This window comes from Pristiophorus japonicus, chromosome 2, assembly GCF_044704955.1.
Source record: "Pristiophorus japonicus isolate sPriJap1 chromosome 2, sPriJap1.hap1, whole genome shotgun sequence".
NCBI classification, from domain to species: domain Eukaryota; kingdom Metazoa; phylum Chordata; class Chondrichthyes; family Pristiophoridae; genus Pristiophorus; species Pristiophorus japonicus.
This window is the reverse complement of record NC_091978.1, coordinates 211,459,132-211,484,480: the sequence shown is the minus strand read 5'-3', so window position 1 is coordinate 211,484,480 and position 25,349 is coordinate 211,459,132. Positions and strand designations below refer to the sequence as shown.

The 25,349-nt window shown below is 43.7% G+C and overlaps 1 protein-coding gene across 1 annotated transcript in view; it reads right to left on the bottom strand.

Moving 5' to 3' along the window:
* Positions 1–25,349, bottom strand: part of prom1a (prominin 1a) — a 207,660-nt gene that overhangs the window by 180,371 nt on the left and 1,940 nt on the right. Inside the window, exons 2-4 of the mRNA XM_070861197.1 lie at positions 11,203–11,365; positions 6,965–7,023; positions 5,052–5,257 (exon numbers count right to left, since the gene is read on the bottom strand). Of these exons, the coding sequence (XP_070717298.1) occupies positions 5,052–5,257; positions 6,965–7,023; positions 11,203–11,365 (428 nt within the window). The remainder of the gene's footprint in view (positions 1–5,051; positions 5,258–6,964; positions 7,024–11,202; positions 11,366–25,349) is intronic.

Here is a 25,349-nt window from a genome sequence, read left to right as displayed (position 1 = left end):
ATATTTATCCTCACATATACTGCACCTGCCCTGCATTTGTCCACTCACCGAACCTGTCCAAGTCACCCTGCAGCCTCTTGGAGTCCTCCTCACAGCTCACATCGCCACCCAGCTTAGTGTCATCTGCAAACTTGGAGATAATACACTCAATTCCTTCATCTAAATCATTAATGTATATTGTAAATAGCTGGGGTCCTAGCAGAGCCCTGCGGTACCCCACTAGTCACTGCCTGCCATTCTGAAAAGGACCCGTTTATCCCGACTTTCTGCTGCCGATCTGCCAACCAGTTCTCTATCCACGTCAACACATTACCCCCAATACCATATGCTTTAATTTTGCACACCAATCTCTTGTGTGGGAGCTTGCCAAAAGCCTTTGAAAGTCCAAATGCACCACATCCACTGGTTCTCCCTTGTCCACTCTACTAGTTCTATCCTCAAAGATTTCCAGAAGATTTGTCAAGCATGATTTCCCTTTCATAAATCCATGTTGACTTGGACAGACCCTGTCACTGCTTTCCAAATGCGCTGCTATTTTATCTTTAATAATTGATTCCAACATTTTCCCCACTACTGATGTCAGGCTAACTGGTCTATAATTACCTGTTTTCTCTCTCCCTTCTTTTTTTAAAAAGTGGTGTTACATTAGCTACCCTCCAGTACATAGGAACTGATCCAGAGTCGATAGACTGTTGGAAAACGATCACCAATTTATGCACTATTTCTAGGGCCACTTCCTTAAGTACTCTGGGATGCAAACTATCAGGCCCTGGGGATTTATTGGCCTTCAATCCCGTCAATTTCCCTAACACAATTTCCTGTCGAATAAGGATTTCCTTCAGTTCCTCCTTCTCACTAGACCCTCGGTCCCCTAGTATTTCCGGAAGGTTATTTGTGTCTTCCTTCGTGAAGACAGAACCAAAGTATTTGTTCAACTGGTCTGCCATTTTTGTTGCCCATTATAAATTCACCTGAATCTGACTGCAAGGGACCTACGTTTGTCTTCACTAATCTTTTTCTCTTCACATATCTATAGAAGCTTTTGCAGTCAGTTTTTATGTTCCCAGAAAGCTTCCTCTCATACTCTATTTTCCCCCTCTTAATTAAACCCTTTGTCCTCCTCTGAATTCTAAATTTCTCCCAGTCCTCAGGTTTGCTGCTTTTTCTGGCGAATTTATATGCCTCTTCCTTAACTATCCTTAATTTCCCTGGTTAGCCACAGTTGAGCCACCTTCCCCATTTTATTTTTACTGCAGACAGGGATGTACAATTGTTGAAGTTCATCCATGTGATCTTGAAATGTTTGCCTTTGCCTATCCGCCGTCAACCCTTTATTCGCCAGTCTATTCTAGCCAATTCATGTCTCATACCATCGAAGTTACCTTTCCTTAAGTTCAGGACCCTAGTTTCTGAATTAATTGTGTCACTCTCCATCTTAATAAAGAATTCTACCATATTATGGTCACTCTTCCCCAAGGGGCCTCGCACAACAAGATTGTTATTAGTCCTTTCTCATTACACATCACCCAGTTGAGGATGACCAGCCCTCTAGTTGGTTCTTCGACATATTGGTCCAGAAAACCATCCCTAATACACTCCAGGAAATCCTCCTCCACCGTATTGCTACCAGTTTGGTTAGCCCAATCTATATGTAGATTAAAGTCACCCATGATAACTGCTGTACCTTTATTGCACGCATCCCTAATTTCTTGTTGAATGCAGCCCCCAATCCCACTACTACTATTTGGTGGTCTGTACACAACTCCCACTAGCGTTTTCTGCCCTTTGGTATTCCGCAGCTCCACCCATACAGATTCCGCATCATCCAAGCTAATGTCCTTCCTTACTCTTGCGTTAATTTCCTCTTTAACAGAGACAGACAGAAGCACACACACGACAATACCAACACACACACACACACAGACCTGTGACACTGGGTGGATGGTGATCGGAATAACAACAATCAAGTCTAATAGTAATGTAGGGGCGAAGGGCCGAGGAAAATGTGTCTGCCCCAGTGTTGTGCACCGTAGGAGACTGCGTGAAGCGTTTCTCATGTGATCAGGCAGTCAGCTTGGTCCTGGCCTGAAGGCAGCTTTTAGCACAAAATATGCTCTTACTGTATTTGCCAATGATATGCATGCAAAGTCAACAAATATCGTGTTACAATATGTAGAATGGGTTGATTCTGGCACTAATTGTGGGAATCATTTTAAGTCGATGGAAAATCATGCATATTCATAATTTCTGGAATGCATCCCGTGAATACTTTGACCTGCTGGTAATTCTGGATTGCAAAATTACAATGTCAATTCTCCAATCCCCAGAGATATATTCAGCTCATTCTCTAGCGATTTCCATTACACTGCAGGCTAAACATCCTCCAGCATTTCCTGTTCCAAGAGCACTCATCATTTGCATCTTTGCCCAAGTCAGACATCTTCCTTCTCATGAACCACAAGTGTACGTCCAATAATGGACCTTTCTTCTGATAGATGGAGCAATTTATCGTTCATTTCAAAGTTTCACTTCCACATCAGAAGCTGACACTATAAAGGAAGTTTTGTTTTTAAAAAAATTATTTTGCAACCTGAATTACAACATCTGCCAATCAGGTGCTTATGGTTTTATGTGGCAGAGCAGTGGAATAGATTTGCCTATAAGTACATATAAAAGATGAGTGACAAAGTGTGGCCTATCACACAAGGAATGTGTGACCAGTATGATTTATATGACAAAAATGGAGGTGAGCATGCGTGGGCCTGACAGCCATTTCTCATCCTAGATACATAAACATCTCCCTTGGCATTACTCAACAAGTAGAATGATATGCTGTTTTATAAATGCAGGAATTGTAGAGTATGTAATGCACAAAGTATTAATATTTCATTATGGTAGAATTTTCATTTTTCATCTGGCTTCAATATATTTATAACAGCAAAAGCAGATTGTCTGAAGCAAAATTTGTTCAATGAACAAAAGGAACTACTAGTGCTGGTCTTGAATTTTACCTGATCTTTTCCAGCTTCAAAAAGGAAAGTTAAAATTTAGTTGTAGAATTGTGCATGCAAGAACAGTAATGTCAGATCATTAATGGTCTAGATTATTTACAACTGCTGACCATAAACAAAATGAAACTTTACATTATAGAATAAATGCTTAAAACAAGCACTATGTTCATGACAACATTTGGTAAATGATTTTCTTCACAAACACAATGCAATTGCACAAATAAAATGCATCTCAATGTCATTTGTGGGCTTGGAGAAAGACTATAGAAATTTCTATGATAATGGCTCTCTTATATGACCCCTTTACTTCATTAGAAGCTACGGGCTCAATTTTCGCTGAGCCCATTTTTTAGCGTATTTGCCCAAGTTGCGCCGCTTCATTGCGTCAGTAGATGCTCTCGAAAAAAAATCTTACCACTTTCGCCGGTTTGGCCTCTACTCTGCAGCCGCGCAGCGTAGTCAATCGCCTTGTGGGGTGGAGCCTGCGGTCTGCACATGCGCAGTGGAAAAAAGTGACGCTCCTGATGTCTCTGAAATGGCCGCACATGCGCAGTGGCGCTGCCTTCCTGGTCCGCTGCGGTGAGTACCGTCCCTAGGTCAGGCCAAGTGGCCTGCCTTCCCGGGCCGAGTGCAGAAAGATGAATTGGAGTTTGATGCTGAAGATACGACTTCGATTTTTTATTTCTTACAAAATTGAGGTAATGATTATTTCAACTGTGCGAAGGATGGTTTTGCAAGTTTGTTCCCTCTGAGAAGTAGTGTTTCTATTGAATGGATTTTATTTTTCAATGTCTCGTTAGTAGTTTTTATTTGCAAATGCACTCCGCATTGATTTATTTAACATTGCTAAGGCTTGGTTGGTTTATATAATACGTGTTGGTTTAGTTTGTGAAGTGTTACATAGTTTCAGAGTTCCTTTTTTTTCCAACTGGGCCCCGATGTCTCGTTTGAACTGGAATCCCGACCTTTTGAGGGGTCTCTTGTTAAGCTGCATATGTTTTTCCCCACACGTTTTGCTTGATGCATAATCCCATGGTTTCCCTTTATGTGGTGGGCTGTTCAATCTCGTTCTTTTTGTAGTTATGTTGTAGCCTTCTGTCTTCAGCCTCCTGCTCTGCTCCCCCGCCCCTAGCCCTGGCCAAAGGTCTTGCCGATGCATTCTCCTGCCCCTAGCCCAGGCCGAGTCGTCTCCTCCCTCCCGGTCAATGGCTTCCCCCCACCACCTCTCTCTCTCACTTTCCCTGCTGCTGCTGTCTGGGCATCTGCTGCACTTACCTGCGCTGATTTCCTTACCTGCGCCGATTTCTTTAACTGTCCACAAGAGTTTTCTCGAGTGGCCACATAGGCTGGCCTAAGTTGAACTGGAGTAACTATTAGCTGGCCAAAGTTGCCTAAATGGGCAGAATTGGCATAGGTGGTTGGTAACGCCCCCTTTGGAGCAAAAAAAACTTACCTAAGTTACGCTGGTGCAAATTGATTGGGAAAACTAGGGATTTTTAGGTTAGGCCAGAAAAAGCAGCCTGCTCCAATAAAAAAAAGAGCAAATACTGGGGAAAATTGAGCCCTACAAGTGGTAGAAAACTGGGTGGCTCAAGTGGCCTTTCACCGATGTTCAAATTCCGGCCAAACTGATGAGAATTCTCAATCTAGTTTCTAGTGGCACTGGCCTACAGCACAACACCCTACTTAATTTGGCACTAATTAGCAATGTTACTCAGAGAAGCCTTAGGATGACTGAGGCAGAAAATAGAAAAACTGTCACACTGCAGTAGAGTGCTCCTCTGGGGCAGAACACGGAGCTTTACTCAGCATCTTGTTTATCTGTTCGTGCTTGATGCTGATATTGGGTACCTGAAATGTGAAGCGTTTCAGCACAAAGCTAATAAAAACTTGTTTAGAAAAGCATGTGTGGAAAAAAAATAGCAACATCAGCACTAGGCAATATTAGTTATTTTAATGTGGGTTTCCTTCCAAAACAATCAACTGTTACCAATGCAAGCGTCAACATTCGCATATAAATGTGCTTCTGTTAGAACTTACGTTATAAGTACGGTAACAATAAGTAGGGTTGTTGCAAAGCAGCTTCTTCTACAATCTGCATTTTTCTTCTGTCGCTGATGCATCTCCCCTCCACAGTTGTCACAGCAACGACACATGCAGAAACACAGGCCCAAAAGAGGCACGAGTAGAATAAACACAACTCCCAGAGTCGCACAGATGATGAAACCAATCTCATAGTATATTATCTGTATCAAAAGGAAAATATTTAACAGATTTGGATCATAATTGACAAATTTCCCCAAAAACCATAATATACTTTTAAGAAAAGTTGAAATTGTTTGGCATTAGTTGGGAGTTAGATCATACATTAAATATTGTACATGTAATAACTGCAGATAGCACTACAGTTACGTTCACTCAATATGTCAAATTCCTTGTGTCAATATTACACTGACAACCATCGCTTAAAGAAATGAGAAAAGCAGTTATTCAACATTATAGAATAGAAAAATAGGAACAGGAGCTGGTCCATTCAGCCGTTTGAGCCTGTTCCACCATTCTATTAGATCATAGCTGAGCAGGACCTCAACTCCATTTGCCCACCTTTGTTCCATATTGTTTGATACCCTTACCCAAGAAAAATTTATCGACTGAAAATTTCAATTTACCCGGCACCCACAGCCTTTTGGGGAAGCGGGTTCCAGATTTCCACTCCATGTGTATCAAAAAGTGCTGCCTGATTTTGCTCTATTGCGCTCTCTTGTTCTTAAATCCCCTACCAGAGGAAATAATTTCACAGTATCTATATCAAATTGCTTTATCATTTTAAACAGTTTTATCAGATCACCCCTCAACCTTTTAAACTCAAGGGAATACAAGCCAAGTTTATGCAACCTGTTCTGATAATTTTACCCTTCAAGCCAAGGTATCATTCTGGTGAATCTGCGCTGTACCCCTTCCAAATACTTCGAGCAGCATTGGCTTGGTTACTATTCCAGTAGCTGCACATCATTTCCGAATCTCTCTCAAAAAATAAAACACAACTTAACAAAAACAAGACTGTTCTGGTTTGGAGAACTTGGTGTCCAGTTGTACTTTAAGCCAAAAAAAATGAACATGAGCACACTTGCCCCCACACAACAAATTCCCAAACTTGGGCAAGGCCTTTTGGGAAAGTATTGAACAGGGGCAAGATACTTTGACCATATTCCTCTTCCTTGGCAAACAGGGTTATCGTTAAAAATAAATTAACTTACTTTGGAGGCATCTGCTTGCACATTTTCTACCCAATTCATAATATTTTCAGAGGCCTCAAAACTGGTTACTTGCCTGCCCACTTGCACAGTACATGGTCCACAACAGTGGCTGGCATAAATGAGGTTTATTTCTGCTAGTCTATACAATCAAAATGATCAATAACTTTGAATCAACTTAAAGTAGAATAACTAGGCCATTTACATTTACAAACAGCTTTTCATCACAGTGCTTTGATCGTAAACATCATGTCAAAAAGGGAGGGGTCACCTTATCAAGAACTTCAGAAGGTATAAATGTACCTGTAGAGTCAGATAAACATTTTCTGGCTGTGGAGCCAAAGCAGATGCATGTAAACAGATGTAATGATGCATGCGGAGCAAAAACAACAAATGAGAAAATAGTCAAACATCATGCTATAAATGAGTGAAATGATGGTACAACAAAATAATCACACCGATAAAAAAATTCAGCTCAAAACAGCCATTTATTGTTTCATTAAACACAATCACTAGACTATGTAAAATGATCAGCAGACACCATTATTAACTGGTGCCATCACAAAACAAGTAAATTTCCATAGCTGCTATCTTACTACAAATACTAAATCCAATCTAAAAATGTATTTCTTTTTAAGGAAATTATACCAATTAGCCTTATTCGAACAGTCAGATATTGTCTGTCTAGCCAACTATTACCTCTTGATATTGGTGCAGTACTTGTCCATAATTCTGGTTTATTATCTCAATGATCAACTCTGGAACAGAGAAGAAAAAAGTTTACATAAGGATCTTATTGTTTTCTTGTTGAAAATGTTATGTAGATCGATGTTGCATTCATTTCAAACTAATACCCCTGTGCTATGCAGGAAAATAGTAACAGATATTGTGTGCAAAACCACAGATTAAAGCATTCAGTTATACTGGCCATCATGCCAGCAACATAGATGTTTGCAGACAGTAAGCACTTGGGAGTGAAAGACTACTGCTGCTCCTTTTATCTCTTTGATCGAAAGAGCTATTGGATAGCACAAGGCAACATAGTACACAATTTGTGAAAATCAGTGATCAGTGCAAGAATCCCCTCTTGGACAAGCCATAATTTGCGTCACTATTTTGGGAATCACACATTTGGACCAGTATGTGGAAAATCTTAGCGTAGCACCAACCCCAGAATTATAACAGAACAGCAAGTTACATTCACTAATATATCTGGCTGCAGTAGTTCAATAACCACTTGTATTTCAGATGAGAATCACATTACTCTGCCGAATGTGACATTACAAGAGTGGACAGTGACCAATGACTCATCATCATCATAGGCAGTCCCTTGGAATCGAGGAAGACTTGCTTCCACTCTTAGCATGAGTTCTTAAGTGGCTGAACAGTCCAATACGAGAATCACAGTCTCTGTCACAGGTGGGACAGAGAGTGGTTGAAGGAAAAGGTGGGCGGGGAGTCTGGTTTGCTGCACACTCCTTCCGCTGTCTGCGCTGGATTTCTGCATGCTCTCGGCGACGAGATTCGAGGAGCTCAGCGTCCTCCCAGATGAGTTTCCTCCACTTAGGGTGATCTTTGGCCAAGGACTCCCAGGTGTCAGTGGGGATGTCACATTTTATCACGGAGGCTTTTAGGCTGTCCTTGTAATGTTTCCGCTGCCCACCTTTAGCTCTTTTGCTGTGGACGAGTTCCAAGTAGAGTGCTTGCTTTGGGAGTCTCGTGTCTGGCATGCGAACTATGCGGCCTGCTCAGCGGAGCTGATCAAGTGTGGTCAGTGCTTCAATGCTGGAGATGTTGGCCTGGACGAGGACACGAACGTTGGCACATCTGTCCTCCCAGGGGATTTATAGGATCTTACGGAGACATAGTTGGTGGTATTTCTCCAGCGACTTGGTGTCTACTGTACATGGTCCACGTCTCTGAGCCATACAGGAGGGTGTGTATTACTACGGCCCTGTAGACCATGAGCTTAGTGACAGTTTTGAGGGCCTGGTCTTCAAACACTCTTTTCCTCAGGCGGCCGAAGGCTGCACTGGAGCCACTGGAGGCGGCGTTGGATCTCGTCGTCAATGTTTGCTCTTGTTGATAGGAGGCTCCCGAGATAAGGAAAGTGGTCCACATTGTCCAGGGCCACTCCATGGATCTTGATGTTTGAGGGGCAGTGCTGTGCAGCGAGGACAGGCTGGAGGACCTTTGTCTTACTGATGTTTAGCGGAAGGCCCATGCTTTCATACGCCTCAGTAAATACGTCAACTAGTCCTGGAGTTCAGCCTGTGTGTGTGCACAGATCCAGGTGTCGTCCGCGTACTGTAGCTCGACACAGAGGTTGATGTGGTCTTGGACCTGGCCTGGAGACGGCGAAGGTTGAACAGCTTCCCACTGGTTCTGTAGTTTAGTTCCACTCCAGCGGGGAGCTCGTCAACTGTGAGGTGGAGCATGGCAGCGAGGAAGAGTGAGAAGAGGGTTGGGGCAATGACGCAGCCCTGCTTGACCCCAGTCCGGACGTGGATTGGGTCTGTGATGGATCCGTAGGCAAGGATCATGGCCTGCATGTTGTCGTGGAGCAGGCGGAGGATGATGTACTTTTGGGGGCATCCAAAACTGAGGAGGACGCGCCATAGAGCCTCGTGGTTGACAGTTGGCGACCAATGACTAGAATGATGAGCGTGAGCAGGAAAAGTTCAACCAGGGGCATCCGGAGTAAAATACTAGTCAAGATGGCACTAAAAAGAAGGGGGGGGGGGGGGAAGGAGCAAAATAAAAACTTAAACATCACTACAAAATAAACCACAATAATTCCAATAAACTTTTGATGAAAAAATTCTTAACTGTGAAACTGAAAGCCTTACAAGTTTGCCAAATTTGACTACAGAGCAATAGATTAACATAGAAACATAGAAAATAGGTGCAGGAGTAGGCCATTCGACCCTTCGAGCCTGCACCACCGTTCAATAAGATCATGGCTGATCATTCACCTCAGTACCCCTTTCCTGCTTTCTCTCCATACCCCTTGATCCCTTTAGCTGTTAAGGCCATATCTAACTCCCTCTTGAATATATCCAACGAACTGGCCTCAACAACTTTCTGCGGCAGAGAATTCCACAGGTTAACAATTCTCTGAGTGAAGAGGTTTCTCCTCATCTTGGTCCTAAATGGCTTACCACTTATCCTTAGACTGTGTCCTCTGGTTCTGGACTTCCCCAACATCGGGAACATTCTTCCTGCATCTAACCTGTCCAGTCCCGTCAAAATGTTATTTTATTTTATACACTCCAGGAAATCCTCCTTCACCATATTGCTACCAATTTGGTTAGCCCAATTTATATGTAGATTAAAGTCGCCCATGATAACTGCTATACCTTTATTGCACGCATCCCTAATTTCTTGTTTGATGCGGTCCCCAACCTCACTAATACTGTTTTGGTGGTCTGTACACAACTCCCACTATCATTTTCTGCCCTTTGGTATTCTGCAATTCTACCCATAGAGATTCCACATCATCCAAGCTAATGTCCTTCCTTACTATTGCGTTAATTTCCTCTTTAACCAGCAACGCTATCCCACCTCCTTTTACTTTCTGTCTATCCTTCCTGAATGTTGAATACCCCTGTTGACAATGGCAAACATTTAAATGTTGAATACGTGAGGAAAACAAGATTAGTGAAGACAAACGTAGGTCCCTTGAGGTCAGATTTACGTGAATTTATAATGGGGAATAAAGAAATGGGAGACCAGTTGAACAAATACTTTGGTTCTGTCTTCACGAAAGAAGACACAAATAACCTTCCGGAAATACTAGGGGACCGAGGGTCTAGTGAGAACAAACAGCAGATTGTAATCAACATGTTGCAACAGATTTCATTCACCAAGTTTTAATGAGCTTTGTCGGTACGGTCAGTCAAGATGCTGATCTGTAGTTACTGGTACCTGACTTCTTTAAAGATATGCACAATAGCTACTACTGCGCATATGGGACAACACAAGGTGTTAGGGATACTCAAGACAGATCAACAAATACAGCACTTAATTGTTTTCAGTTAAGTACTCAAATTCTCAAAGCCCCATGAAACTAAGGCTTTAGAGGGCGATACTGGCCTTATCACAAGAATATATCATAGAATAAAGCAAATTTAAACCTTTAAGAAAAATAGTTTTTCCACAGCCAAGAGGATGGCTGGTAATTGAAGTTGGTTAAATACAAGCACTCAACTTTTCGCAATGTTTTATAACCAATCTTTTTTTATTGGGAGGCGAGAAGTAAAACTATTTTTCCAGTATTGTCAACACTATTTTGAAGTGATCACCAGGGGCAGAGACACAAGTTAGTGATGGCCAATACTCTTCCTGTCCTGGAGCAAAGGTCGCGGAATGAGCTTCCTGCCAAGGACCAATATTTATATCATAGCCTGGGGGTGAGGAGGGAGAGGAGAGAGCAGAGTGGATGGTGTGGGGCGAGAGAGTGGGAAAAAGTGAGGAGAGAAGGGGGAAGGATGAGGTAGCCAAGGGTGGGGAGGAGAAAAGGGCGACTAACAGACCAAGCCAATGGCACAGCAAGAGTTCTTGTCATTAAAGAAAACAATCTACAGCTAGTGAATAGGGAACTCCATGATGCAGCTGCTTCACACAGGTGAAAGCATCGGCACAGGCCCCAGGAAGATATTAAAGTGCTTACGTCAGAAGGTTTTTATTAAAGAACATGCTGGACACTACTGTTTCTCAAAGATTGGGAGTTCTGGACATATTGTGTTTCATTGTTTGCTGAAAAGAAGACAGCAGCCTGTTTGTGTTAATGTCTGAAGCAAACAGAGGTCTCTGTGCAATGGCCAGGAGAGAAAACTCATCCCAGGTGATTGGCAGGATTGTTCAGTCATGGGAAACCACTTAGCCTAAGATCGGGTGTGAAGCAGAAACCCATCAATGGCCATTTATGTCATTACCTGGATGAGATAGCCCCGAAAGGCAGGAAACCAAACAAAGAACTGACATTAAGTCCCAGACCAAGTGGAAGTAGAAGCCATCAGGAGCCATCAACAGAATACACGAACGCAAGGTCTGGGATGATGGGCCATTCAGACAATCACCCCAGACAAAGGAAATACTCTGTTAGCAGGAAGAAGCATAGAATGTAACGTATAAGAGAAGGCAGTTTGCTGCCATTTCTCTCTCTTTGCTTCAAGAACTGTGCACTCCGTCCCTGACGGAGAGGAAATCCACCAATGAGGGACCAAGAGCCTTGCTACTCTACCTTCGGAAGGACCCTCGAGACCAGGACCTGAATGCTGCAACGGCGGCACAGCATCGGAAGGGAAAGCTTTCCCTCCGCCCCCCCCCCCCCCCCCAAGGAAAAAGCAGCGAGTAAGCCAACGGATAATCTGGGTGAGCATTATCCAAGCCTACGCACCGTTAAGACCACCGAATCAAGAGTGAGGGGGTGTCGTGTGCCCCAAACCAAGCCTTAGGGGTTTAGTGGGGAGATGCTGCATGGGCATATGTGCCTTTGCGCGTGTGCATGTGTAACCAAATAAAGTATTGTACGGTTGAGACCGAAAGATCTGTCTCTGCTTCAATTTTCTGTTCCCCCAAATAATTTTCGTGTCGAGAACCGTAGGCTGGGGTGATTCAAAACCACCAAGGCAAACCACTTACACAGGAGAAAAGTGTCATCACCCCTTTCCTAAAATGGATAATTGTGACCTCTGAATCCAGGTGACTTAAGTCACGCTTACTGACCATAAATCTCATTCCAAGTAACAATAGCCTGTCCTGTCTTGCTTTAAAATCTTTCTAGGTTGCAAGACTTCATTCAAAAAGAGTAAGCAGATAATCTCAGTCAACAAACTAGAAAGTACGTCGCAGATTTCACAGAAATGTCAACTTTAATCAGCATGAAAAAAATGCCAATTCTCAGACAAACATCATGAATATTCTATCTCACATTACCTCACTATCTTTGTTCAGTGTACCTAAATTTGGATACGTCAACAACCTTGTAGATAAGCAACTTGATCGCCATTTTGGGTTTCTCTCTCCTCTACCTCCCCCCAGAATTCTTCAACTTATTTTTTATTAACATTCAGCTTTACTTGGGCATATTCATTATGTTAGCTATATCTGTGTTACATCAAAGACATAGGCATTTGTCTATATTTATCATTCCCAGATGAGTGAATTAATCCTCTGTACCAATTATAATTTTTCAAAGTGGCTTAATTGTTTGTTCAAATTACCATAAAATCCAGTGCACAAATTGTGCATTCACAAATCATTCTATAACCTGCAATCCCGGAGTGCAATTTATGCAGCTGTGTAACCAATTTGGCAGTCGCGTACAAGAGTCATAGTCATTGCTATTAATTATTCTTAGTCCATATCTAGATCAGTGGTCAAATCTTGGAACTTGAACCTCATCAGAAGGCACCAGTGAACCTAATCACCTTCATTGATCTGGGGAAGTTACCGCTTCCAGGGCCAAATTTTCCTTTTACACTTGTACGCTATAATTTGATATGATTCAGTTAAAATGTGGGAATTGAATTGAATTCAATAAGTCACTGATTTTAATGCCATTGAAATTAAAATGCAAAGGCACACTGTTTGTTAAACTAAATGTCATAGCTGTTTCTCGCAGTTTAATTTTACATGACTACTTTATTGTACACGTGTTCTATCCAAATAATTTTACTTGTACCTTAAAAAGGGCTATTGTTGCAGTGAACTAACATCTATATACAACGCGTGCACAATAATTTAAAGAAGCTATCTCAGTTAGAAATTTTGATTTTTTTTAAAAAAAGATCACCCAAAAAAAATCAACACAGCAGTATATAATTCTAAGAAAACTGTACTCAGAACTTAGAATGACTGAAAAATGCACCAAGGTGCAAGTACAGTAACACCAATTTAAGTGCTTGGATAGCATAATTGCTACAGCATCTTTTTTATACATTAAAAAAATCACTATACTTTGTGACTCAGAGAATAAGCTTCATTTTTAAATATCCAACAAAATATATTTGGGAGCAAATGAACGTTTCACCCTCCTCAATACTTTCCAATGAAAAAGATGATCCTCACTTAAAGTTCACTTAAGGAATGTTAGTGAATGAAGAAAGAATACCCAAAAGTTACATTCCAAAGAAAACTAATTGACTTCTCTCATGCGGATCAGCTGTTTAAAGTCCCGGAGAGCTGCACCGAGAGCAGGTATTCCTGATGCATGAAGTTTAACTTTTAGGTATTCTTCCCTTTTTCCTGAAGGAAGGGTTCTTCCTTCTTCACTGCACAAACTATCAGAACAACTGATTAAAACAAAATGTTGAATATAAATGGCTTTAGCTAACATAAATTGATCGGTATATCAGTCTGATTAGAATATCATAGATTCATACAGAACAGAAAGATGCCATTGGGCCCATCATGCCTCTGCAGGCTCTTTGAAGAGTGTCCAATTAGTCACATTCCCCTACTCTTTTCTGTCATGTATCTTACATTATTATATATAACTGTATCCTAACATGCTATACATGACTGTAATAAGATATGACCTGTAACCACCAGCATACCTTACCACCAGGGATGCACTTGCAAGAGAGAGGTATATAAGGAGAGGTCTCAGGCAAGTGCAGCATTCCAGAGCTGTGAAATAAAGGTGCAGGTCCAGAGTGACCTTGACTTCACTACATGCCTCGTGTGAATCCATACTGAGGGGACAGGACGTTACAGTGGCGACGAGTTACGGGATTACAGAATCCACAGAATGGCGAACAACGAATCAGATGAAAAGTACAATGCGGGAGACAATTGGGAGGACTTTATAGAAAGGCTCCAGCAAAGCTTTGTAACCAAAGACTGGTTAGGCGATGATAAGGCAGACAACAGAAGAGCCCATCTCTTGACCAGCTGTGGCTCAAAAACATACGCTTTAATGAAGGATCTATTGGCACCCGAGAAACCAGCAAGTAAGTCGTTTGAAGAATTGAGCACACTGGTAAGAGACCACCTGAAGCCAGCGAGCAGCCTACACATGACCAGACACAGGTTCTACAATACAGACGCTGTGTTTCAGAGCATACCCGACTTCGTGGCGGAACTTTGGAGGTTGGCTAGTTTATGTGAGTTCTCCGATGAACTGAGGAGAGAAATGCTGAGAGACTTTTTCATTGAAGGAATAGGCCACGCAGGCATATTCCGAAAGCTCATAGAGACCAAGAACCTGACCTTAGAGGCAACAGCACTGGTTGCACAGACATTCTTGGTAGGGGAAGAAGAAACGAGGTTGATTTACAATGCAGGTACGACAACTAACGAAATATCGGAACAAGAAGTTCACAGTACTAAACAAGCTGCTACTTCCACACACAGACAAAACCGGGAGAACAGGCTCTCGACAGCAGGCAGAAGCCATCAAGGGCCACAGGAACGGCCGTTCACACCTCATCAACCCACAATGCGAGCAATCAACTACAAACTGAGAGAAGCTCAAGAGAGATCAGCCAGACGCAGCTCATTCTTTGGGAACACTTTGAACAATGGAACAGGTCTGTGCTCGAGGTGTGGTGGTGGGCACTCGTCAAGGGGATGTCGATTTCAGCAGGCTGTTTGCAGAAATTGTGAATATACAGGGCATTTGGCCTGCATGTGCAAAAAAACGGCAGCTCGGCTGGTATACGAATCGGATAGGTCGGAAAGTGGACCAGAAGATGGTGGGGACAGTACCCGGGATACCGATGTACAGCGGGTCAACACGATCAATGGCCACTGCTCCTACAACAGGACGCCTCTTATAATGATGAGGGTCCTACTCAACGGGATATCTGTCAAAATGGAGCTGGATACGGGAGCGAGTCAATCTCTCATGGGCGCTCAACAATTTGAACAACTGTGGCCGCATAAAAGAGACAGACCAAAACTCAAGGGTCAACACCAAACTAAGGACCTATACCAAAGAAATCGTACCAGTCCTCAGCAGCGCCATGCTCTCTGTCACACACAAAGGGACAGTGAACCAACTTCCCCTGTGGATTGTCCCCAGAGACCCCCCAGCACTGCTGGGGAGAAGCTGGCTGACAAAACTAAACTGGAAATGGGATGATGTCCATGCCATGTCATTAGAGGAACGGACCTCCTGCTCAACAGTTATAAAGCGATTTGAACATCTCTTTCAGCCAGGTGTGGGCACTTTCAAAGGGGCCAAAGTCCAAAATCTACATCACACAGGATGCTAGACCGGTCCATCACAAGGCCAGAGCTGTACCCGATGTGATGAGGGAAAAGATTGAACACGAACTAGGCAGGCTTCTGCGGGAAGGCATTATATCATCTGTGGGATTTAGCGACTGGGCAAGTCCCATCGTCCCAGTCATGAAGCCTGATGGATCCGTATGAATCTGTGGGGACTACAAATCTACCATAAACAGAGTCTCCCTACAGGACCAATACCCGCTGCCCAGCACGGAGGATTTATTTGCCACATTGGCTGGAGGTAAACTTTTCTCAAAATTAGACCTCACATCTGCGTATATGACGCAAGAATTGACCAAGGAATCCAAGCTACTCACCACCATCAACACACATCGAGGCATTTTCATGTACAATCGATGCCCATTCGGCATCAGGTCAGCAGCTGCCATATTCCAGCATAACATGGAGAGTCTGCTCAAGTCCATCCCGGGGACGGTTGTATTTCAAGACAACATACTTATCACGGGCAGGGACACCGACTCCCATCTCCGTAATTTGGAGGAAGTACTAAAGCGGTTGGATCGGGTAGGCCGACGAGTCAAGAAATCTAAGTGCCTGTTTCTCGCACCCGAGATTGAATTTTTGGGCAGAAGGATTGCCGCTGATGGTATCAGCCCAACAGAGTCCAAAACAGAAGCAATTCGCCTGGCACCCAGGCCCCGGAATGTCTCAAAACTGCACGCCTTTCTCGGGCTACTCAATTACTTTGGGAACTTTATGCAGAACTTAAGCACGCTGCTGGAGCCTCTCCACGTGCTACTCAGGAAGGGGTGCGATTGGTTTTGGGGAGACACCCAGGAACGCGCCTTCAATAAGGCACGCAACCTTCTGTGTTCCAACAGTGTTTTGACTTTCTTTGAACCAGGTAAAAAGCTAGTTCTCACATGCGATGCGTCAGCGTATGGGGTCGGGTGCGTTTTGCAACATGTCAATAGTGCAGGCAAATTACAACCCATAGCTTATGCCTCCAGGTCACTTTCGCGGGCGGAGCGCGGGTACGGAATGGTAGAGAAGGAGGCGCTCGCGTGCGTGTACGGTGTCAAAAAGATGCACCAATACCTTTTCGGGGCCAAGTTCGCGTTAGAAACCGACCACAAGCCCCTCACATCCCTCCTATCCGAGAGCAAGGCAATAAACGCCAATGCCTCGGCGCGAATTCAACCATGGGCACTCATGCTGGCGTCCTACGACTACACAATAAGGCACAGACAACTGTGCCGACGCGCTCAGCAGGCTACCCCTGGCAACCACGGAAGGGTCTGACGAACAGGACTGTGAGATATACATGGCAATCATTGCCTTTGAGTCCACAGGTTCGCCCACGACGGCTCGCCAAATCAGAGCCTGGACGGCCAGCGACCCCACGTTATCCTTAGTAAAAAGATGTGTCCTAACCGGTGACTGGGCAGAGGCTCGCGATGCCTGCCGAGAGGAATTAAAACCCTTTCACAGGCGCATGCATGAGCTATCACTACAAGCAGACTGCCTGATGTGGGGCAGCCTAGTCATGCCTCTGCGAGGCAGAGAGACATTTGTCCGGGAGCTCCACCGCGAGTACCCGGGGATCGTTCTCATGAAGGCCATAGCCCGATCCCACGTCAGGTGGCCTGGTATTGACACGGACTTGGAGCTCTGCGTCCGAAGGTGCACCATTTGTGCCCAACTCAGCAATGCCCCAGGGAGGCTCCACTGAGCCCCTGGCCCTGGCCTACCAAACCGTGGTCGCTGGTGCATGTAGACTATGCGGGCCCATTCATGGGCAAAATGTTCCTCGTAGTTGTAGATGCATTTTCAAAGTGGATCGAATGCACCATTTTAAACTCGAGCACAACCTCCACCACTATGGAGAGCCTCGCAACCATGTTTGCAATGCATGGAATCTCTGACATATTGGTTAGTGACAATGGTCCGTGCTTCACCAGCGCAGAATTCCAAGACTTTATAATTGACCACGGCATAAATCACGTCAAGACGGCACCGTTCAAGCTGGCCTCCAACGGCCAGGTGGAGAGAGCAGTGCAGATCATTAAACAAGGCATGCTTAAAATCCAAGGTCCCACGCTGCAGAGTTGCCCGTCGCGACTGCTGCTGGCATACAGATCTCGTCCGCACTCATTGACTGAGATCCCCCCCGTGCAACTGTTGATGAAAAGGACTTTAAAAACAAGGCTCTCATTAATCCTCCCAGACATGCACAAAATCGTTGAGGCAAAGCGCCGTAAGCTGACTGAGTACCATGACAGAAATTCGAGGGGGAGATGGAATGAGATAGGGGACAAAGTGTTTGTACTAAACTATGGGGTCCCAAATGGCTTGCAGGGACAGTAACGGGCAAGGAAGGAAACAGGCTACTGGTAGTACAAATGGACAATGGCAAAACCTGCCAGAGGCATGTAGACCAAGTCAAAAGCAGATTTACCAACAACACTGCTGAACCAGAGACAGACGACAATGTGGAACTCGCACCACACTGGTGGACAGACAGAGGGAACAACCCGAGGAAAGGGCAATCCCAACAGACAGCCCAGGCGAGTCAATAACAATCACACCAATCGAAACAGACAGCCCAGGCGAGATACCAGCAACCACACCCAAAGAAAAACAGACACCAAGGCAAACAACTGAACCACAACTCAGACGCTCCACACGAGAGCGTAGACCACCTGAGAGACTGAACCTATAAAGACAATAAGACCTTGGGGAAGGGTGATGTCATGTATCTTACATTATTATATATAACTGTATCCTAACATGCTATACATGACTGTAATAAGATATGACCTGTAACCACCAGCATACCTTACCACCAGGGATGCACTTGCAAGAGACAGGTATATAAGGACAGGTCTCAGGCAAGTGCAGCATTCCAGAGCTGTGCAATAAAGGTGCAGGTCCAGAGTGACCTTGACTTCACTACATGCCTCGTGTGAATCTGTACTGAGGGGACAGGACTTTACATTTTCCACAGCCCAGGAATTTTTTCCTTTTCAATTTAATTAAATGAATTCCACTCAAACATTAAAAAAAACACTGGGAATGTTCTAGGGCACTGTAAATGCAGCAGGGGTAGATGTATAAACAGGGTTTCCATTGAAATTATGATCAAGGGGTTCCCCGAGAAAATTCCAGGTGGAGATTTCTATCAAATAAAAAGTTACATGTCTCATGTCAATATGAACATGATTGACTTTTTTGGAATTATAATGTCTCCATAATCATTTCCATTTGGTTGTCTGTCCTCATTTCAGAAGCCTGAATGAAGCATGAAGCAGACACTCAGAATACAACTGCATCATTTTGTGCACGTCACTCTGCTAACTAAAACTCCCAGAACACACCCATATATATATATATATATATGTACACGCCACTCATTAGACTGTTTCTTCTACAATGCAATTTAGAGCTGCCCCTCTTGTTTCCGTTTAATGCCGGACTGGACAGATAGAGAAATGTCTGAAAACAGGAAGTTGTGACCGACTCTGTAAAAGGCCAGTAATACTGTCAATCTATCCATTATATATTGGACCATAAATTGCGGCCGGCAGCATAGCTCCAAGGTACGCCAAAGACCTGCGAAAAGAATACGCATCTACCTGATATCGGCCCTCCTCTGACGCTGCGAGTAGGAGGGCAGTGTAATGGTCCAGGGATCCCAAGGACACAAGTACATGGGATCACGTGGGCCTGGTCCTCCAATCAGAAAACAGATGGTCATGCATTCATATTGCTACAATACTCATTACTACAGTCTTTAATACACTATCAGAATTAGCTTTTATTGTGGTAATCCAATTTATTACTCAATTTCCACTTCTAAACAAATACTGTGTAATGAGCAGAAAGTTTTGAAATATTTTTTTTAAACCTGCAGCTTTAACATACACTAGGATTACCTCGATAAAGCTTTTAAATCAGTCATTTAATTTTTTTTTTTTAAAGTATCCCCTTACACTGTGGAACAGCACCAGCCCTAAATTTCTGGACGAATTGCTGAGCAGTTGGTGTGCAAGCAATTAAGATTTTGGAGGCGGAGCTTAGTATGTTAACAAATCACAAGTTAGCGCATGTGCTTAAACCCTGATTTTGCAGTGAATTTCAAAAGCGGCATGACAGCATAGAGTACACAGTCATACCCACTGCAAAATTTGGGCCAGCAACAATTAGTTGCAATAATTATATTGTACCTGTAGGTGGTGCTGTGAGCATAATGTTATGAGATTCATCAACATACAAACATAGAAAATAGGTGCAAGAGTAGGCCATTCGGCCCTTCGAACCTGCACCACCATTCAATATGATCATGCATTTCAGTACCCCATTCCTGCTTTCTCTCCATCCCCCTTGATCCCTTTAGCCATGAGGGCCACATCTAACTCCCTTTTAAATATATCTAACAAACTGGCCCCAACAACTTTCTGTGGTAGAGAATTCCACATGCCCATAACTCTCTGAATGAAGAAGTTTCTCATCTCGGTCCTAAATGGCTTACCCCTTATCCTTAGACTGTGACCCCTGGTTCTGGACTTCCCCAACATCAGGAACATTCTTCCTGCATCTAACCTGTCCAATCTCGTCAGAATTTTACATGTTTCTATGAAATCCCCTCTCATTCTTCTAAATTCCAGTGAATATAAGCCTAGTCGATAGTCTTTCTTCATATGTCAGTCCTGCCACCCGGGAATCAGTCTGGTGAACCTTCGCTGCATTCCCTCAATAGTAAGAATGTCCTTCCTCAGATTAGGAAACCAAAACTGTACACAATATTCAAGGTGTGGCCTCACCAAGGCCCTGTGCAACTGTAGTATGACCTCCCTGCTCCTATACTCAAATCCTCTTGCTATAAAGGCCAATATGCCAGTTGCCGCCTTCACTTCCTGCTGTACCTGCATGCCAACTTTCAATGACTGATGTACCATGACACCCAGGTCTCATTGCACCCCCCTTTTACCAATCTGTCACCATTCAGATAATAATCAGCCCTCCTGTTTTTACCACCAAAGTGGATAACCTCACATTTATCCACATTATACCGCATCTGCCGTGTATTTGCCCACTCACCTAACCTGTCCAAGTCAAACAGCCTCTTAGCATCCTCCTCACAGCTCACACTGCCACCCAGCTTAGTGTCATCTGCAAACTTCGAGATATTACATTCAATTCCTTCGGCTAAATCATTAATGTATATTATAAATAGCTGGGGTCCCAGCACTGAACCTTGCGGTACCCCACTAGTCACTGCCTGTCATTCTGAAAAGGACCCGTTTATTCCTACTCTCTGCTTCCTGACTGCCAACCAGTTCTCTATCCACATTAGTACATTACCCCCAATATCAAGTACAGTGAACTCAACTAACGTTACATGACAGCCCCTCTGTACTCCTCCAGCAGAATGTCGAGTCCTCTGACTTTCTGCTCAACTATTCCCCACTTCCTCTCCCAACTCCCAATTTCCCTGCATGGTAGATACATCTCGGCTTCCAAAACTCTACTTTTTGTCCAGTTTCTCTGCAGCTCATTTGCTTTCCAGCATAACAAATATAGATGCGCCTGCAAAATTACCAAAGGGGCTGCTTGTGTTAAAGTAACTCTGGCTGGCTTAAATTGTTGTGCTGGTCAGTCACTGCCCACACCACTGCAGTTACAGACGATTACTGAGAATCCTGCTCTGGTTCTGTCCTCTCACACATTCTCCGAGTAAAGCTCATGCTTATTGTCATGTATCTTACATTATTATATATAACTGTATCCTAACATGCTATACATGACTGTAATAAGATATGACCTGTAACCACCAGCATACCTTACCACCAGGGGTGCACTTGCAAGAGACAGGTATATAAGGGCAGGTCTCAGGCAAGTGCAGCATTCCAGAGCTGTGAAATAAAGGTGCAGGTCCAGAGTGACCTTGACTTCACTATATGCCTCGTGTGAATCTGTACTGAGGGGACAGGACTTTACAGTTATGGTTCCGCTTCACTTTTACCCCAGGGACTCTGTTTAACCTTCCACCTGTTCCCTGGTTATCAACCCATTTTAGGCTTTTCTCCTCAACAGTACCCCAGCCCTGCTGTCTGATGCTCCAGTACTCTCGAGTCTGTTACAACACATCATCGGCCTCGCCTCTCAATGAGCATTTTCATCAAGGCAATCAAGCCCACTCCACCACTCCCCACCTGTTCAATCATCTTTCTCTGAAATGTGGGGTCTGCTCTATTTTTCACTTTCTCCCATAGCCTCCTGTGTGCTGCCAGCTTCAGCAATAAAGATCACTGCACACAGACGAGGATACCAGCAGGTAAGAGGTAACACGTTATGGACTGATGGGGAGGGGTATATGACAGAATGAGGGGGAAATGCATGATGGGACACAAAGGTAGATGGAGACTTATGTATTTAACTCCTTGTAACCTGTATTACACTACCACCAGAGGGCCTACCTGTTGGTGTCCCAAGGGATCCCAGCATCCCTTGGGAGCACGGTATATAAGCAAGCCACCCACGAGGTACCTGCACTCTGGAGTCTTATTAAAGGAGCTCAGGTCACAATTGCTCATTGTAAACAGTACTCGGTTTCATCTTTTATTGTGAACGTATCAGAGACATTGCAAACCCACAAGGGAATATTAAGTGGGCAAAGGATTACCCAAGGGAACGTTAGGTGGGTAGGAATAAGCAGATAGTAGTATTAAGGAAAGGGCACATTACAAGAGCAAGCACGATATGAATATATGAAAATGATGGACAGAAGATCAGCTGGTCCATCGAGTCTGTTCCATACTGTCATGATGCAACTGTGCATTGAAATTCCCAATTCTCCCACCCATCTGCAGCCACATAATCTCCTGAGAGAAAATGTTCAGACAAAAAGCAATAAGGATTATGAAGACCAGCAATATGGAGAGGCTAATGTTTCAGGTACTAAGGCAAAGAATAATAATGCATATTTGGGGAGAGGCTGACAAGGCAGAGGAACACATTGCAGCCAATAAGTAAATTGGACAAGCAGCTGGAGGATATCAAGTGGCCAATGGGCCACATGATCGTGCTCTGCTGCTACAACTAGTTAGAACAAATCTGAATCAGAGCAAAGGGGAATATCAGGTACCAGAATGGGATGCATGGAAGGCAAAGGTGGCATTTAAGCACCTTGGGATGTTTTATGTTAAAGTCACTATATAAATAAAAGTTATTATTAACAGGGAAGGATCAATAGGGGTCAAGAGCCAGTTCCAAAGCTAGCCCTGCTCCCCAGTGCAACCCAAATCCCAACAATAAAAAGAAGCTACCATGGCTCCCACCATTCTCTCCCCCAACACCACTCTTCGGGCTCAAAATTGACCAGTAGTTGCTCCATTTTTTTTTTGGAGCAACTTGATTTTTCTGGAACACCTTAAAAATCCCCATTTTGCCCATTCAATTTGCTCCAGTGTAAGGATTTTTTTAAAGTTTAGATTTTTTCAAAACGGGGCGGTACCAGCCACCTACGCACGTTTTGGCCATTTTGGCCACTTTGGACAGTTAATAGTTACTCCAAACTAACTTAGGCCAGCGTATGTGGCCACTTGTGGCCGCACAGAAAACCCTTGGAGAGTTAAGAAATCAATGCAGGTATGTACATCGAAGGCCAGCAGAACTTAATGACTTGACTAAAGAATGTGAATAGAATCAAACAGCTATACAGGGCATCATATGACAAACTTCGCAAAGTTAACTTACTATACAATAGAAGCATTCATGGAAGCTTAAACTACAAAAATAAAAGTAAAAAGATAGTTGAATTAAGTTGCCCTAATCTCAGTACATCAGAGACCATTCGGCCAGAGATAGGGGCGGGAAGGGAAGCAGAAAGAAACTTGCAAAGCACTAAACAAAGCACAACAAGTAGTAAGCATTCAAGAAAACATAAAAACATTCAATAAGAAATAAAAAATAAAATGAAGTCCTACCTTTATATCAAAACTCGACCCGGGAAGTCAGCGGGCCAGCCGATGCAACAGAAGTAATTAAGTCCTACCATATGTGGACCCTAGTGAAGACCAACGTAGGTCCTTTGCAGACAGAATCAGGTGAATTTATAATGGGGAACAAAGAAATGGCAGACCAATTGAACAAATACTTTGGATCTGTCTTCACTAAGGAAGACACAAATAACCTTCCGGAAATACTAGGGGTTCGAGGGTGTATCGAAAAAGGAGGAATTGAAGGAAATCCTTACTGGTCAGGAAATTGTGATAGGGAAATTGATAGGATTGAAGGCCGACAAATTCCCAGGGCCTGATAGGCTGCATCCCAGAGTACTTAAGGAAGTGGCCCTAGAAATAGTGGATGCATTGGTGATCATTTTCCAACATTCTCTTGACTCTGGATCAGTTCCTATGGACTGGAGGGTAGCTAATGTAACACCACTTTTTAAAAAAAGGAAGGAGAGAGAAAACAGGAAATTATAGACCGGTTAGCCTGATATCAGTGGTGGGGAAAATGTTGGAATCAGTTATTAAAGATGAAAAAGCAGCGCATTTGGAAAGCAGCGACAGGATCGGTCCAAGTCAGCATGGATTTATGAAAGGGAAATCATGCTTGACGAATCTTCTAGAATTTATTTGAGGATGTAACTAGTACAGTGGACAAGGGAGAACCAGTGGATGTGGTGTATTTGGACTTTCAAAAGGCTTTTGACAAGGTTCCACACAAGAGATTAGTGTGCAAAATTAAAGCACATGGTATTGGGGGTAATGTATTGACGTGGATAGAGAACTGGTTGGCAGACAGGAAGCAGAGAGTCAGAATAAATAAGTCCTTTTCAGAATGGCAGGCAGTGTCCAGTGAAGTGCCACACGGGTCAGTGCTGGGACCCCAGCTATTTACAATATACTTCAATGATTTAGATGAAGGAATTGAATGTAATATCTCCAAGTCTGCAGATGACACTAAGTTGGGTGGCGATGTGAGCTACGAGGAACGATGCTAAGAGGCTGCAGGTGACTTGGACAGGTTAGGTAAGTGGGCAAATGCATGGCAGATGCAGTATAATGTGGATAAATGTGAGGTTATCCACTTTGGTCGCAAAAACAGGAAGACAGAATATTATCTGAATGGTGACAGATTAGGAAAAAGGGAGGTGCAACGAGACCTGGGTGTCATGGTACAGTCAGTGAAGTTTGGCATGCAGATACAGCAGGCGGTGAAGAAGGCAAATGGCATGTTGGCCTTCATAGCTAGGGGATTTGAGTATAGGAGCAGGAAGGTCTTCCTGCAGTTGTACAGAGCCTTAGTGAGGCCTCACCTGGAATATTGTGTTCAGTTTTGGTCCCCTAATCTGAGAAAGGACGTTCTTGTTATTGAGGGAGTACAGCGAAGGTTCACCAGATTGATTCCCGGGATGGCAGGACTGACATATGAGGAGAGACTGGATCGACTGGGCTTGTATTCACTGGAGTTTAGAAGAATGAGAGGGGATCTTATAGAAACATATAAAGTTCTGACGGGATTGGAAAGGTTAGAAGCAGGAAGAATGCTCCCGTTGCTGGGGAGTTCCAGAACCAGGAGTCACAGTCTAAGAATAAGGGGTAAGCCATTTAGGACCGAGATGAGGAGAAACATCTTCACTCAGAGAGTGGTTAACCTGTGGAATTCTATACCCCAGAAAGTGGTTGAGGCCAGTTCGTTAGAAATATTCAAAAGGAAGTTAGATATGGCCCTTATGGCCAAAGGGATCAAGAGGTATGGAGAGAAAGCAGGAAAGGGGTACTGAGGTTGAATGATCAGCCATGATCTTATTGAATGGCGGTGCAGGCTCGAAGGGCCGAATGGCCTGCTCCTGCACCTAATTTCTATGTTTCTA